This window comes from Camelus bactrianus, chromosome 33 (genome assembly GCF_048773025.1).
Source record: "Camelus bactrianus isolate YW-2024 breed Bactrian camel chromosome 33, ASM4877302v1, whole genome shotgun sequence".
In the NCBI taxonomy this organism is placed as follows: Eukaryota; Metazoa; Chordata; class Mammalia; order Artiodactyla; family Camelidae; genus Camelus; species Camelus bactrianus.
Genome location: NC_133571.1, coordinates 9390202 through 9406809, shown reverse-complemented (window position 1 = coordinate 9406809; position 16608 = coordinate 9390202). Strand labels below are relative to the sequence as shown.

The window sequence follows — 16608 nt, the reverse complement described above, 5'->3', positions numbered from 1 at the left end:
CAACGCAGCCAATGTGAGACGTGCTGAACACACTTCAAAAGGTTTTGCATGAAGAGTAATGGCTAATGGATCTGGGGTTTCTTTGGCAATAATAAAAATGTTCTGAAATGTTTAAAAAGGTGTGTGCATGGCCTTTCCAACCTCTCCTGGCTCTCTCCTTCGACGTGCAGGACACGTGCCCACATGGCCCTCAGCTTGAAGCCTCCCCCAATCTAACACACACCTCTTCCTCCCTTCTTTTTGGCCAAGTGTCCTGGATTCTATGAACTTGAACTTCACTCTCCAGCTGAAATTACTCTAAGATCACCAGTGTCCTCCAAATCCAGTGTCTACTTGAGTCTCAGCCCTCCTTATGATCTTACCCCCATTAAGCACTGCTGTCCTCTTTTTTATTGCACTATTTGTTTTACAATGTGAATATAAGGCAAAATATGCTCATTAGAGAAAACTCAGATGATACAAATTTTTTTTCTTTCAGTCTTAAGACATGAAAGAGACTTTTTCGAACAAAATTGAGATTACACCTATAACGACCATTTGTTTCCAACTTTTTTCCACTTAACATTATGATCCTTCTCTAACCTAGGCATTCACACCGCGAGGCTCCGGCTCCCTCCTTTTGTTCAATATCACTTTCTAAATTATGGACAAGATACCATTCTGAATGCTAGCTACATAAATACTACGAGATAAATGTTTCCGGGTGTGATAAAGACTCCACAATGTACCGGTTGTAATTCGTGCTGTTTTCTCTCTACCGAAAGAGGAAAAACTATAGACTGATTTCTCAGTCTTCCTGATCTACTTAGCTGGCCTTCCTCCAGCTTCCTCCCAAACTCGCAGCAAGTAAGGTACCTCATCCACGCTAAACCCCTCCATCCCTCCTTTAAAGCCTCCTTCCACTCCGCTTACACCGGGAAGAGTTCACCAGTCTCCTCTAGCGCCCACGTGAGCTTTATCCTGCCTCCACAATCGGAGTCACGCATCTGGCTCTTAACGCTACCTAGAACGCCCAGTTATCTTTTCCTTCTCTACACAGTAAGCTCTCTTACTGTCAAGGGATTGCACTTGAGAGTTTTTGTTGTACAGTTTTACACTGGCAGCTAACAGATTGCAGAGATGCTCAGTAAGTATTTTTGCTGTCACTGCTTCTCCCTCTCCCCACCAAACCCATTAAATCTCTATTCTGTACCTTCTCTGCACTACAGACAGTTTTACAATCTCTTTAGTCCTATATTCCTCCATCTGTGACATTAGCTTTCTAACTCTTTTGACTTAAGCCATAACCAGATAGATATTTTCCATCACAACCAGGTCAACAAAAGTTTCACAAAACGATACCTACCCTTACTACATAAGATATCCTCTTTTCTATTCGGTTCTATTACTTCTTTCTTCCTTTTGCTCCTCCCTTTCTTCTTTTTTTTTTTTAAATTCTTTTTATTGTGATTCTTTTTTGGGGGGAGCAACTAAGTTTTTATTTATTTATTTTTAATGGCATTACTGGGAACTGAACCCAGGACGTTGTGCATGCTAAGCAGGTGCTCTACCACTTGAGCTATACCCTCCCCTCTTTCTTCTTTTGTAATGCTAGTAGATGCCAACTGAATAGACTCTACCACCCACAATCGAAAAATCCTGACCTACAAGTTAACGTACTAGGATGCTAAATTTTACCTAAAACCTAAGGTGTATAAAACTGAGGTGATCCATCTTTCATCCAAGAAATGCTTTTCTCAATTCCCCATCATACTGACAGTACCATGATTATTTCACTCCCTTGGTTTTGTAACTTACAAGAAAAAAAAAAAGGTTCTCTCTCTCTCAGTCATCTACCATTTTGGACCTATCATCTACTTCTTCTGGTTGACTTGTCATTTCCAACATGTCAGCTGTGTGTCTTTTTTACCCTCATTCAAACCCATTACAACTGTATCTTTCCAAGATGATCTGCTTTATAAAATATACCACAGTTGGATTTCTTTAACAAGCCCCTCCGGTACATAAAATTTGATTTTTTTAAGGCTTTTCCGCTACATGTCTATTAATAAAAGATACAGTGGTGAAGATTTTGGGTTTGCAGTGCATTTTGCATATATTATTTGATTTGACTGTCATATTCAAATGAGGAAACTGCTGTTCGAAGATATTAAATAACTTACACAAATTCACTAGGCTAAGTTGGTAGCAGGGCCAGACCTTGAACCCAAATCTTTTTCATCTAAGCCCAACAATGCCCTTTCCCCACATATGTCTTCCCACCACATAAAGCACAACACTTACTAGATTTCACTAGCCTTCAAACTAGCTTGAACTGGCTCTCCTGTCTCTGAGCCTCTGGGTTCTCCATCATCTAGCTGATTTTTCATAAAGTAGCAAAAATCCTTTTATTAATTCACTATTCTGTCCAGCCACCACAGTGGTCACTACGTAAAACCAAAACTCCCTTTAAGTACTGCAATGATCTCTACTGATTTGCTCCAACATACTTCTCTGCTAATTCATAGCTGACATCAAACACAGAGCCTACTGTTGCTACTGTTGACTGTACTATTAAATATTTTTTAATGATTTCTCTAACATCTCCAGCAGCACCCCCTCCTTCATCTAGCATTTAAGATTTTAGGAAGACCTGTCCCAACATCCAGCCTGCCGTCACTGCTCTCCAATATCAATCCTCTAGCTAGATGCCTCTCCTCCTACAAAGAACAAGGTCCTTCCTCGTCTCATTTATCCTTACGTCCCTGGAACTTCTGTTCAAGGACTAGCTTTTCCACATCTTTTTTCCAGACATTAAAACCAACCAAGATGGTTTCTGCCTTTTTGAACAAGACTCACAATTATTTCCTGCCTCCTTCTTTAAAGCAGTTATTCATAGGGTACCTTTCACGATTTCCTAACTGTCTGAATCAAGTAAGCATTTTTTCCCCAACCATCTGAAAGCCTCTGCAGAACCAATATAATACATTGAAATTTATGTTGTTTTTCCCCTCAGCCTCCAGCACAGAACTCTGCACATTATATTCACAGCACACCTGTTTAATAAACATTTCAAATAAAATCTCCATGCAGGAGGAGCTTTTTAAAAGCTACAGCGTATTAGCTGTTTTACATACGTGATTTTATTTCAGCTCCCATAAGGGAGGTGTCATTCTCCCCACTTCACAGAGGGGAAGCAGGCTCAGAAGGGCAGTGACTCAGGGAATGTCAGTGGCAGTGAACTCAGCCTAGATCTGTCATGTCAAACTCCAAAGTTCTTGATGCTTCCCTCCACCTACCACACCGCACTCACCTCCAACAGACCAGTCAGTCCAGAAGCCAAGCAAACTCACATTTGCTTGGCATGTATTCCGATACTATGTGAATTCAAATTATCCTAACTTTAGAAAAGGTTGAAATGCAGCCAGTGAACGTAGTCACGGTCCCAGCTTTACCTGTCTAAGTCACTTAACCTTTCCCAGCCTGTTTCTGTTTCAAGACCTAACACAATCTGGCCTTAGAGAACGTTTTTCTCCTCATCTCTGGCTACGTCTTCCCAAATGCCCTACGCTGTTCCCCAAACACAACTGTATATATTCGTGTCTCCACGTGTTGCTCTGCAGAATCACCTCTTCTTCCTGCTCCATCTAGCGAAGGAAAACTCATGCCCCACGCCCAGCTCACGGCCCCCAACCAGCAGAGTTAATTGCTTCCTTCCTTCCTTGTGCTCCAATGGCATTTAATTCGCGTCTCTATTTATAAGGCTAGTATTACCTGTCTCCCACACTGGATGGTAAATACTAGAGACAGAGGCGTATCTTACTCGACTCCACAACCTGAAACTCAGCACAATTCCTGCAACTATTTGACCACTGCAAGGTTTCAGGAAGGTTTGCTGAATTAAGGAAGTCAGGAATATTTGTTGTGATTCAACCAATGTTTGCTGAATTAAGTGGTCAACCAACCATGCCTTAAAATGAGTTAAAATGAGAATACCTCTGTCCTTCCTACTTCACAGAGTTTTGTTTTTGTTTTTGTTTTTGTTTTTTGTATTACTTAATTACTTTATTTTGGCAGTGGTGGTGGGAGGTAGTTAGGTTTATTTATTTTTAAAGGAGGTACTGGGGATTGAACCCAGGACCTGGTGCATTCTAAGCATACGCTCTACACTCCTCCCTTCAGAGTTCTTCTTTTTTAAATTTTACTTATTTATTTATTTTTACTGAAGTATAGTCAGTTATAATGTGTCCATTTCTGGTGTATAGCATAATGTTTCAGTCATACATATACATACATATATTTGTTTTCATATTCTTTTTCATTATTGCTTACTACAAGATACTGAATATAGTTCCCTAGGCTACACAGAAGAAATTTGGCTTTTATCTATTTTATATATAGAAGTTAGTGCCTGCACAGCTCAAACTCCCAGTTTATCCCTTCCCACTCCTTTTCTCCCCAGTAACAGAGTTCTTTAAATATTACCTGTTCACCTCCCCAACCACCAAAAGGTGGGTTTCCCCCAGATAATCTCTCACATCCGCCTGCATCTTTCCTTGGTCTGTATCAGAATACGTGATGGTAAAGATGTGTGTGAATTACTTGTTTGATGTCTATGTTCCTGTTCACTATTAGACTCAAAGCTCCATACAGGGATGATACAGGTTAAGATAACAGAGATGATGTATGTTTAGTTTACCACTGTATTCCTAGCACCCAGCACCCAGTAAGCACTCTATAAACATTTACCAAATCAGTGGTATGAAAATTAGAAGATATAATGCCTGTCAAAAACTATGAATTTTATAGTGATGATTAAGATGTAATTATTGGGACTGTATATCCGGTTTATCCCCTCTTAGGTAGCTAAAACAAAATCTGCAGTCTCTTCTCCAGGATCATATGCCTTCAGTTGGCAAACTTCTTCCTGCCTCGCCAACAGAGCACTTAAGTCTGATTCATTTGAGTAATAATAGCAATTACTTTATTTTATTTCAGTTCGTAATTTACAAAAATACCAGCAGTGAGAAATACTAAATCACCTCTGATCTTAAGATGTTCTATAAAATAAAGGTCAAGTAGCTTTTTCCTTTCAAAAATAACTTTGATTTTGATCCATGGTTCTAATCTTCAAAGCACTACGCAAACACCCTTTCCAAGGTGCGTGTTTAACACACTGGAACAATTAGCCTGTATTCTCAAGCGAGCGGGCCCAAGCTGACCAACCCAGTTGCTAAGGCAGGCTGGACGTTTGCAGGGGCTCCTCCGTTGCCTGGGTTCCTTCCAAGTTTCTGGAAAGGGCGGGGATGGGAACCTGGCAACCTGTTCTCATGGTCAAAAGCAAGAGTGCTGAATTCTCCTTAAAGAGGGCCTCCAGAATTGCATACCTTTTGGGCCCCATGAAACTCAGATGCACCCCTGTGCTAACTGCTTTCAACCCTGTAATGAGATGACTTTCTCTCTGTAGTGTCCATGACCCACATGACAAGGCAGTATATTTAACAGCAGTTTTTGTTTTTTTTTAAGTCTAGTTCTAATCATGGAAGTCATGCTCTCATAAACAACTTTTTTTAAGTCTTTCTAAAAAGAGATCATTATGTCTGAATGATTATTTTTTCTAGACCCATATACATCCCTCTTTCTGCTTAATAAGCACAGCTCACGTGCTCTCCATTCACAAGAACTCTAACAAGTAGGTATTACTAATTTTCCCATTTCATGGAAGAGGAAACTGAAACCTAGAGCAGTTAAGTGACTGTGCCCAAGATCAGACAGCTAATAAGGGATACATGAGCCTGGGGTTTCACCCCAGGGCTGCTGGCCACTCTTAATCTCTACCTCACCTACTTGCAGGGTTCCTTGACAGCAGAAATTAGGTCACTGAAGTGCTTTGTAATTCCCCACAGAGCTGGCACTCAGTAAACTATTTAAGAGAATACCTATTGTAACCCAAACTCTAATACTGTGACGCTACTGTGAATATTCCTAAATGATGAGGTCATCAGATCTTTCAGGAATGATACAGCGTAGAAAACAGGGCCAGATGTCGCCATGGTTTGTAGCTACAAATCAAAAAGTACTCAGCAAGATGGTCCAGTGGAATCCAGGTTATACAGATGCCTTTCAAGCTGCATCGCTGATGCAGTCTTTGAATTGGAACACAAGCATATTTACATATATCTGGGAGAAAAAGAATGCAGAGCAGGTTTATTAAAACTTTTTTTTTTTAACCAAAAAACCACATACACAAGACAGACCAAACGTCTTGTCCTTTGAATGTGGCCCTCTCTGAGTGATTGCTTGGATGCTCAGTGAATCCTGCAGGAGGGGAAAAGCGTGGCTACCTAACTGAAAACAGTTAACTCAGTGCCTTCGTATAGACACGGCCTAAAAGCGTTTCAAGTGTAATGTATTGAAACTGCCTGAAAGGCCGCCATTTGGCACCAAGACCAACATCAAAAGTCAATGCTTCTAATGAGCATCTTCAGCTAAGAGACAGCATTTCAACACCGGGAAATAAAAGGCCATAATGGCACCACTGGCCACACCAAATAATTTATATCCCTTTATGTCAACACATGGTTTTAAGGTTTGGGACCAAGAGGTAATAACAAAAAGGGGGCACACTGATGTCCCTGTGACCTTCAGATTGACTTCTGACTTTCCTGCTGTACTACAGTATTACTGTATTGCTAGTAATAGTTTCACCACATGGTTTTTCTCCTATGAAAAACTCTGCCTCTCACAGAGACCTAGTCATTAGGATTCAGAGAGGTCCTCAGGCCTTCACTCTGCCTAAGAGGCTATCTCTGACAACACTGCTCAGAGACTCGCTGAGTATTTTAAAAGATGTGCAAAGTTCTCTTCTGAATCTTCTTATTTCTTCCTTTTGAACTAAAGGCATCTTAACCTTAGTCTTTTTGACGTCAAAGCTCAAATGGCCATTATCAATATATGGCCTGCTGAGTCCTGTTTTCAATTTTGTTTAATTCCTCACTATTTTTAACATTGGAAAAATGAACCCTCCTGTTCCCTTTCCCATCGGATCTGAACACTGGTCTTGGTGGTCGTAAAAGGAGGAATAGTAGTACTGAAGCTGTCCTCACAGTGCTAGTATCTGCTCTAGTATGAGGGCTAGTTTCAAACAAGGTTAAAAAAAAAAAAAAGATTGGAAAAATGACATTTATAATTCTCTGCCACTTCTTTTAATGTTCCAGACGTTTCTTGATGCATATATATTGGTTAGGTGATGAAACTGAAGAATTATCAGTTATGGAATTTACATTAAAACATTTACACTGACGCATAAGACATGTGTGTGCTCACAAACCCAATACTTAAACAGCACAGGAGAGCCTTTTTAAGATGCCTTTGTCTCCTCCCAGGCTGATGACTGTTCCTAGAAGACTGATGGGGGCAGGTGCTGTCCCTTCCCACTGCCTCCCCACTCCACCCCCGGCCAATTGGTTCTGCTCTTCGGCACCACAAACCCAAGATCTGCAAGGGAAAGTTCAAACCATTCTTTAGCAACAGGTAGTCAATCACTTGTTTTACACCAAGACAGGAAGGACTATCTGTAAAATAGCTTTGGAGGTCTGCCAGTAGCACTGAAGTCCCTTTCCGTCTGGAGAGCAGCCCCACTTCTCTAACTCTGAAGACATAAACGCAGGGAATTCATCAAACTAATATTAAAGAGAAGGCTCTGACGCCTTAAAAAATTAAGTGCTTGGATCAGAAATTCCAAAGTCTATATTTCAGGCAGTGTGAAGTTTACAAGATGCTGTCTATAATTTTCAAAACTGAGTTTGGCAGTGAACAAAAACATCTGTCATGTCTAAAGATTAGTTTTTGAGTGACAAAATGGTGCTGTTTATTTTGAAAGGCAATTAAGATGTTGTTCCCTGTGACAGAAAAAATACAGATATAGATTACTTACATTAAATGACATATTACCTATCTGAGGAAGTCAATTAATGATAAGTGTATTCGAAAGAAAAGCACTATGCAAAACCCTTAGAATTTGGGGGTTCCAGTGACTAATTTTTCCCTCTTACTGCTGCCTTAATTAAGCACCTACAGTCCTACGAACAGCACACCCATACCATAATTTTTTTTTGCAAACAATTATTATCTTAATTCTTGAATTATCAAGCTGAAGAAACAGCCACCATTTAAATCAACAAACCCTTAGTTTAATCAGTTAGCAAAGAGACTTGGATGAACTTCCTTTATTGAACAAAAATGTATCGTGCTATTTTAGTATTTTTTAGAAATTAGACCTTGAGTAAAGGGACCTGGAAAGAAGTCAACAAGTTCCACTACTGGGGGAAGAAAAGGGAAGCTTCTTGAAAAATTGACTCTAAAAGATAATGTTAAGTGTTAGACTAATGAAAACAGCCCTGATTGGTCGATCTTTAGAACCTTTGTAGTGGGAATAGTAATTCAAAAACCATTAAATAAATGACAGGCCACCCATCCATTATGTCTGGATTTTATTCTCTTTTCGTTCAACTGTTGAATTTTAAGCAAATTCTAGGTTATCCTCAGTATTTTAAAATATGCTAATACTTGTTGAAAGAAAATTAACTTTTTGGTTTTTGGATAGAATTGTGAAAGGTCTTCCCCATTCTTAAATATGACTTTCTTACATTAAGTTAGATTTTGTTCGGGAAGACACATTTCTGATCTTAAAATTAAAACCAGCAAGAACAAAAAAAATATAGCTCACCACCACTGTACTCACAGCAAACGCTGCTGAAACATACCCTAATTTGTTTAATGCATGATATTATATATACTTCATATACGTGCTGGTTAGTTTTGGGGTAGCAAATGTGAATCTGGTGCTACTTCTTAGAAAAGCAGTCTTGTTCATTCCTTGACTGTTACAAATTAAGCTGGCAAAGAACTGTAAAATTATCAAATAAACATACAACTTAACAACCATTCCAGATCCAGATCAAATAATTTTCCACGAAACATCCAAAATTTGCGTTAGAATAAACTCAAATTTGCTATGTAATTCCATAACCTTTCACTTTATTCCTAAGGAACAGAAGGCCCCAAAATGACAGAGGGACAGCAGATCTGATTCCTCTGGTATATTAGGGTGAGCACACCTTATATCTAAATTCTCATGTGCACCCAGTGGAGCAGAGATTGAACTACCATTGTCCCTGGAGAAAATAGACTAGAGGAAAAACAAAAACAAAAACAAAAACAGCCACCACCAACAAAACATATATGTTTTGTGTGTGGAAGAGAGATACTGCTTTTTTGTTTTTATTTTCATCCTGAATTGAATTCTACATTTTGGCTTGAATTCTACATTTTTTTTAAACGGTGGTAAAAACAATACTTTAATGGAAAATTGTTTCCCTTTGGAAAACCACTCAACTTCTTTCTTTTGTTAAGTAACCTCATATGTGTTTCGCGTTCTGCCTTCTTCCCATCCTACTCCGGCCACAATGAGGACTCTTCCCTTCCAGAGAACACCTATCTGAATGCTGCCGTTGCCTGGGCAGTCATGAACATCCCAATCTGGGATTCCCTGGGCATGTACCCAATGCAAACCCCTGGGGATCCACCCATCACGACGTTGGAAAGGGCGGCTGGGCGATCCCCCAAAGTCCCCACCAAAGATCAGGTCTCTACCGTCACATCCCCACCTAGAGGAGAGAAGGTCCCAGAAACACACACCCCCGTACAGGGAAATCGCGCCCTGGAGACCCACAGACAGGATGATGGGAAAGGGCATGCCCGAGGTGGCCCAGGTGCTGGCGGGTACTGAGCTAGGAGCCTGCAAGAGTTGCCCCCCCCCCCCACTACTGGGAGCCTCTCCACACCCGCCGGTGTGGCGCCCCCTGCCGCCCCGCCCCCAGCTTCGCCCCCAGCCCGTCGCCCGCCGGTCGGCGCACGCGCGTGGGTGCGCCCTGCCTCTGCGCCCTCCCAGGCGACGCACTCCGGCCGGGACAGCTCGTAGCGTGTTTGTGCCCGAGGGGCGGGAGAGAGACCCCAAGTCGGCGTGAAGGAGGCGCGAGTGGGCTAGCAGGGGCGGGCCGGCCCAGGAGACCTCCTGATGACCACCTAGACTCCATTTTATCTTCTCGGAAACTGCAGGGCAGGCAGGGGACCGGCCTCGGGGCGGGGTTCCTCCCGGCGGGGGGTGAGCGAGACCGTTAGGCTGGAACACCGGGAGATGGTCCTGGCAGCTCCCGGCCGCCACCCGCGCCGAAAAAAAAAAGCCTCTCGCGGCTTCCCGCCCAGCCAGCCTCTCTCTGATTGGTCGCCATGCGAGTTGGCTGGAGGCGGCTGCCGAGCGCGGCTCTCGTGCCGCCCGGGGAGGGGGCGCGCTGGGTGCTCCCCGGCTCGCCCCGCGCGCTCCCCAACCCAGGCTCGGCCGTCTGGGGCAGCTCCGGCGGCACCTGGCAGCGGCGACCGCGACACACAGACCCCTCCGCTCGGCTTTCCTCGGGCGCTTCCCAACACACGCCCCCCACCCCCCGCCCAGAATGTTCGCCCACCCCACCCCACCCAGCTCTCTACGGCCCCGGCTCCTTTTTTCTCCCCTTCTTGTCCGTCAGCTCCAAAGCGCAAATCCTGGGGTGGGGTGGGGTGGGGTGAGGTGAGCAGCTGGAGGGGAGACTGGGCACGCACGGAAGAATCTTCCAGGGAGGCCGAGATGGAAATACCCCAAATGAAATGAACCTCCCTCCTGGCCGCCGAGGTTTTCTGGGCGGCGGCGCAGCCCCTGCCACCCGCGGCAGCATCACTACCGTCTTCCTCCCAGCTCCCTATTGTTCGCACTTTGCCAGGATCAGGAACCTCGCCCAAAGAAAGGAGACTGGGGCGAGGTGTTTCGGGCGACTACCTGCCATTCTTCTCTCGCCCCGTGCAAACACGGGCTCGCGGTGCGTGTGAAGGCACACGCGCGCACACACGCGCGCACACACACCAGACAGCCCGATCACGCCCTCCTCGCCCTCCGCCCCTCTGCACTTCCTCCTGTCAAAACGCCGCGCTCGACCCTCCCATCCCTCCGTGCTCTGGCCCGAGAGCAGGCTTTCCAACTAACCAGCAATTTGGCAAATGAAGAACTAACCTCATATCGACAGGGGTGCAACAACGGCCACACAGCCCTGAGATTCTGACCATTTCGCCCCATTTTGCAAACCATTATTTGGCTCAGGGTTGGGAGGGGAGCAAAGGCGTTGAGCCCCACTTTATTAGAGCCGGGAAAATAACGATTGGGGGCGGCTGCCCTGGCCTTATTGTTCACTCTTCGCGGAGCTGGGGCTGACAAGACCCTTCCCCACGGACTCCGAGCCTGTGCGGCGGCACCACCTAGCCGCGGCATCCCCCGCCCCGCCGCCCGCCTTCGGGGAAGGAGCGCTACCCATCCCCGGCTCGGCCGCAGCGTCCCCGGGAGCAGGGGGCTCCGCTCCCAGCGCCGCGAGCACACAAAGTGGGAAGGGCGGGCGCCCTGGAGGGCGCCCGGCGCTCGCTGCGCGGGGAGGCTGCCCGGGTCCAGGCAGCCCGGGAGGGCGCGGGGTTCGGCTGGGCAGCAAGGGCGACGCGCTCCTTCCTCAGCTCAATGAAAATAACCACCCTTAGCATTCCACGTAAAACCAGCCCAAAATAACAGTGCTCCTCAGGGGAGGAGTAGGGGGAAGGGGACAATTAGCAAATCAGACTGAGAAGAATAATTTTGGAAATGTACCTGCAGTTCCCAGGAAAAACAAAGTCCAGATGAGATCCTTAGTTTGCAGCATTGTAATCTGCTGGCCGGGAGGGATGTTCTTGCCGCGGTAAATTCTGTGCCCCCTCCCTTGCAGCGAGCGTGGACGGCGGCAGAGCAACAGACCTAGGGGCAGACAATTGCCAGGCTGAGTATGATTATTTTTGCAGAATTGTTTCCTGCCAGCGGCTGCCGAGCTGCGTTCACGCGCTGATCGGAGAATGAGTGACAGTCCCAGCCTCAGCACACTCGCAACTCGGAGATCCTTGCGCTGGCCCGGGTTCGCTTTGATGGAACTGGGGATGGGAGCGGGGGGCGGGGGGCGGGGGTGAGAACCTCACTGTGTCCTTCCACCACGCCGGCCACAAATAGTGCCGAACATCAAGGAGGTAAGAGAGACAGGGGAGGCAGATGCGGTCGCCTGCAAAACGCGGCCTGGAGCCGCCGGAGGAGTCGGGCTCGTTCACACGCAGTCTTCCAGGCAGAACTGGGATCTTTCCACCCTTCTCCCCTGCCCCTCCGCGATCCTTGCTGCCATCCAGCCTTCCTAAATCAGGAGTTGGATACTTTAATGACTAGCAAATATAAAAATAAAATCTTAGATTTGGGTAGGGTTTCAAAGTGTTGAATCCTCCATTTAGATCCTAAGATCCTTGAAACATAAGGATAACCTAGGACTTAATTTTTTTTTTTAAGTGCAGGAAATTAGAAATTTGGAGAGAGATGGGGGTTGCGGGATTTTGTTTTGGTTTTGTTTGTTTGTTTGTTTTATACTGTCTATGAAGTTTGCTCTCCCCACAGAGAGGCAACAGCTCTCAGGGGAAGGCGGTGGGAAGCAACTTAAGTTAGAAGAAAACAAAGATGTTTTAGAAGGGATTTCCAGAAATAACCGAAGGAAAATATTTTCTTGTTTATAAAGGCTGAAGTCTGTGGTCTCTTTATAAAGATATCCGAGACTTTTTACGTAGGTTTTTATGGTATAGGCACGATATTAAATAGTATTTTCTTACAAGAGCACACAACCTCAATTCTTAAAGATTTTAATCCGGAATATCACTGAGGTAGCAACACAAAGAGTTTCAATGCATCTTACAGCTGTATTTTAAACAGAGAAGGTGGGGGAGTAGGGTGAAAATAAACATGTTGCAGCACCTAAGCCAGGTTTGAGTGCTTAAGGAACAAAAGGGGAAGAATCCGGAGTTCACAGCGTTCTAGATACTGGAACAGTCTATTAGCCTAGCAGAGTGAAACCCTCCCAGAGGAAGGCTGCCTGCCTATGTTAAAGCACCAATGCACCAACATTTCCATACACTCCATTTTTCTTTAAAGGTCAGACTCTCCACTGCTGTATTACCCTTTAAAAACCCATTCTCTGCTCGCCAACCCGCCAGCCTCCATTCCTGGAGAGGCCGGCACCCCCTGCGTACTAGACCAGGCGGGCCACACCAATACACTGTTATTTCCAGAACCCCTGAAGAATACTTCCCACACCAAACCTGGTTTTCACAGCATTTACTTTTGTAATATTTCCCTCATACCAACTATAGATAATTCAAAAATAGAGAAAAGCAGAAAGAACTAAAAATATCCCCTAAATCCCATGGTTTCCAGAGATACCCACAGATTTTCTAAGTCTTCTGTATGTGTATTTTTATAATTGACATAGGATAGTAGCTCTTTGAATCCTGATTATTGCCCCTAAGCTTCATTTCCCTGAGTTTCATCATAAGCGTTTCCCCAGGCTGTTAAAAAGGCTTTTGAAATATTTTATAGCTATGTAATATTTCTTCATATCAACGGTTCTTCAATGGTTTCCCCACTGTTGGCTATTTAGATTGTTTCCAGAGTTTGATAATATAAATAATGCTTTTTGAACATCTCTTAATAAATATTTACTGAACAACCGTGATGTTTAGCCTTGTTCTGGGTACAGTGAATTATGTAGGGTTTTTTTCAATAGTTGCCCTATTTAAGCTGCTTTGGCTTCAGACTTGTTTCTGCTAACATGTAAAATTGCCATATTAAGCCTTATTAACCCAAGTGGATGAATATTTTAGAAGTTTTAGTATCAGGGAAAGATAGAAAGGACAGGCCTGAGGGGGAAAGGGAAAAAGTAAGGGTTGGGATACCCAAAATAAAATTTTTCTATTTCTAATTTTACCAAGACTGAGAGACACACCCTTCCCCGCAAACCTCCCTCCCTGTAGTCCCTATCAGTAGAATTTAAAAATTCCTCACTATTTTTCTCCCCATATGTCCCTATTTTTAGCTTTTCCATGTAGGCAGGTGTGGAAATCCTATCTCATTTCAGCATGACTGAATTTCTTTTTTTTTCCCCTCTCTCTCCAGCCCCACCCTGCCCCGTGTGGCAGTTGATTTCTGTTGTGATGACTCATTCTAGAATTCTGGCCTGCAGTCATTCCAGTCCACACTCCATGTGTCTCTCCTGTGTTCTTTTAACAGGATCCGTCCCTTATCTCCAGTTCGTCAGCTTTTGGCAGTGCCCACATCTGTGAGCTCTGGGTGCCAATCCTTTCCTGAACCTGACTTTGAAATGAGACAAAACTCTGTCCCTCTCCAGACCTCTCTCCCCAGAGGGAGGCCCAGGCTGTCAGGCCCACATTAATGAGCATCTATCCATCCATCAATGAGTGAAGATCCAGGGGGCTGGAGCAGAGGAAGGAAACACTCAGGACTGCTTTAAGGAGGCAGCTTCCCTCCTAGAACAGAGAATGGGCTGTAAAGTCAGACGCTGCAGGAAGACCAGCCCCGAGGCCATGATGGTGCTCTGGATGGGATGTGGGTCCTGCTCTAAGGCAGTGGCAGTGGCAAAGGAAGCCACCAGAAGCACAGAGTTGAGAAAGATTCTCAAGACGAAAACAGTAGCACTTTGGAACTTTTTGGCATTTGGGGTCTCGGCACAGGAAGAAATCAGAGTTCTTTTCATTCACTTAACAAATACTTATAAAGTATCAACTAAGTGTCTGGCACTTCTCTAGACACTTAGAACATAGCAGTGGACAAAAGAGACTCTTGGCCTCCATAGACTACCATTCTTACAGGGAAGATAGAAATAAATCGACAAATATCTTGTGTGCAGATGGTGATACGTGCTAAGGGGTAGGGAGTTCTAGGGTGGGGAGAGATTTGTGCTCTGTATAGGGGAGTGGGGGAAGGCATCCCTGGTCCAGAGACATCTGGTAAAGATCTTATGACTCCAAAGCTTCCAGAGTGGACAATTAAATAGCTGCTGGTGACATTGACAGGGAGTGGAAGAGGAAGGGCAGACTTGGACAAGGTGATGAGAAAAGGAGTGATGATGTCAGTTCTGGACACTCTAATTCTGAGATGTTTGAGGGACATCCAAGTGGAGGTGTGCAGAAGATGGTCAGTCAGATGGAGAGAAGCCCAGAGAACATCAATGTTTAAGCTGTGGGCAGAAGGCATTGCCAAAGAAATAGTGAAAGCACAGTCAGTGAGACAGAAAGAGAATTGGAACGTTATAATGTCACCAAATCTAAAGAAGAAGGAAATTCTGAAGTGGTCAAATAAGAAGACTTTAAGTTTCCTGGATTTGGCCATTGGAAAATCCTTAGCGGTCTTTGAGAGAGCAGCATTCATGGAATAGTAGGGAAGGAAGACATCACTGTCCCAGGACCAACGCTGGCCAGGAAGGAGAGCAGGGGATGTGGACCATTCTTTAGAGGAGCAGAGGAATAACGGAGAAGTAGCATCGTAATGACAATGATGGAAAGGCAAGCTGGAAGGAGGAGGAGGCTTTAAAAGAGGTTCTCTTTTCTTCTCTTTAATGTGAGAATTTAATTATTAGGCTATACAGTAAATTAAATTGGTCACTGACTTCTGCTCACCACCTTAGTGTCTAACTTAGACTACTTGAAAAATGCACTTGGTCTACAGTCAAGTGCCCTGACAGGTATTTTTCCTCATTTAGGGTTTCTTTAGTGCTGATGTTGAAAAGGGGGACCAAGGCATGATCTCAGACATCCGAGAACTTGATTTTACATTGGACATGGGAAAAATGCATTCTGGAAAACACAGCAGCCTGAGACCAAAGCCAAAGACAATAACCTGGGGCTCAGAGAGGCTGGGGAAACAGAGGCACGCCCAAGATCTGAGCAGGATCCAGGAAAGAGAGGAGCAGGAGGTAAAATCAAGACTGCAGAGTTAAAGAGTGAGTCTCCAGGGGGCCCTTGGAGCTCCCTCCCAGCTTCTCATATTCCTGATCTGGTTAACACCGGAAACGACTTCTAAGTTCTACTGTGTGGTAGGGCCAAAGCCACTGACATGCCACCCTCCCTGCTCAAGGCTGGCTGAGGCACTGGTTAAGGATGAGTGCACACTCATCAGTCAATCCCGCCGAGACCCCAAAAGCAGATGAATGGGATGCGTTGACACTGCTTCTTTGTGCAGGCTGTGCACTGCACAACTTCAAGGGGCGCCTTTCAAGTCCCACTCAGCATATGTTTATCTAGTTATTGGGACAATTTTTGTGGTAGGTGGAAGTAAAGAATGTCAAGGGAGTGATGCTGCTTTCTTTTTCCTTCGTTCTCTTCTCTTCCTTTCTCTTTTTTCTTTTTCGTTCTCTCTCTCTCTCCTTCCCTCCCTACCTTTCTTCCTTCCTCACTTCCTCTCTTCTTCCTTCTCTTTCTCTTTCTTTCCTTCTCTTTCACTCTTTCTTTTTTCTTTCTTTCTCTCCTTTCTCTCTTTCTTTCTTTTTTTCTTTCTTTCTTTCTTTCTTTCTTTCTTTCTTTCTTTCTTTCTTTCTTTCTTTCTTTCTTTCTTTCTTTTTCTTTCTTCTTTCTTTCTTTCCTCTTTCTCTTTTCTTTCTCTCTCCCCATCACTCCTTCCCTTCTTCTCTTTCTTCTTTCCTC

The 16608-nt window shown here is 44.5% G+C and overlaps 1 protein-coding gene and 1 non-coding gene across 17 annotated transcripts in view; one reads left to right on the top strand and one right to left on the bottom strand.

The window, feature by feature from the left end:
- NCAM1 (neural cell adhesion molecule 1) overlaps positions 1 to 11892 on the bottom strand; it is a 297104-nt gene extending 285212 nt beyond the window's left edge. For all 16 annotated transcript variants that reach the window (XM_074357199.1, XM_074357205.1, XM_074357200.1 and 13 more), the window contains exon 1: positions 11699 to 11892. In XM_074357199.1, coding sequence (XP_074213300.1) covers positions 11699 to 11750 — 52 coding nt within the window. In that variant the 5' untranslated portion in view covers positions 11751 to 11892. The remainder of the gene's footprint in view (positions 1 to 11698) is intronic.
- LOC123612870 (small nucleolar RNA SNORA61) lies at positions 7000 to 7129 on the top strand. Its single transcript, XR_006720136.1, has one exon. It is a non-coding gene; the product is annotated as a small nucleolar RNA SNORA61 (small nucleolar RNA).
- Positions 11893 to 16608: the final 4716 nt, after the last annotated feature.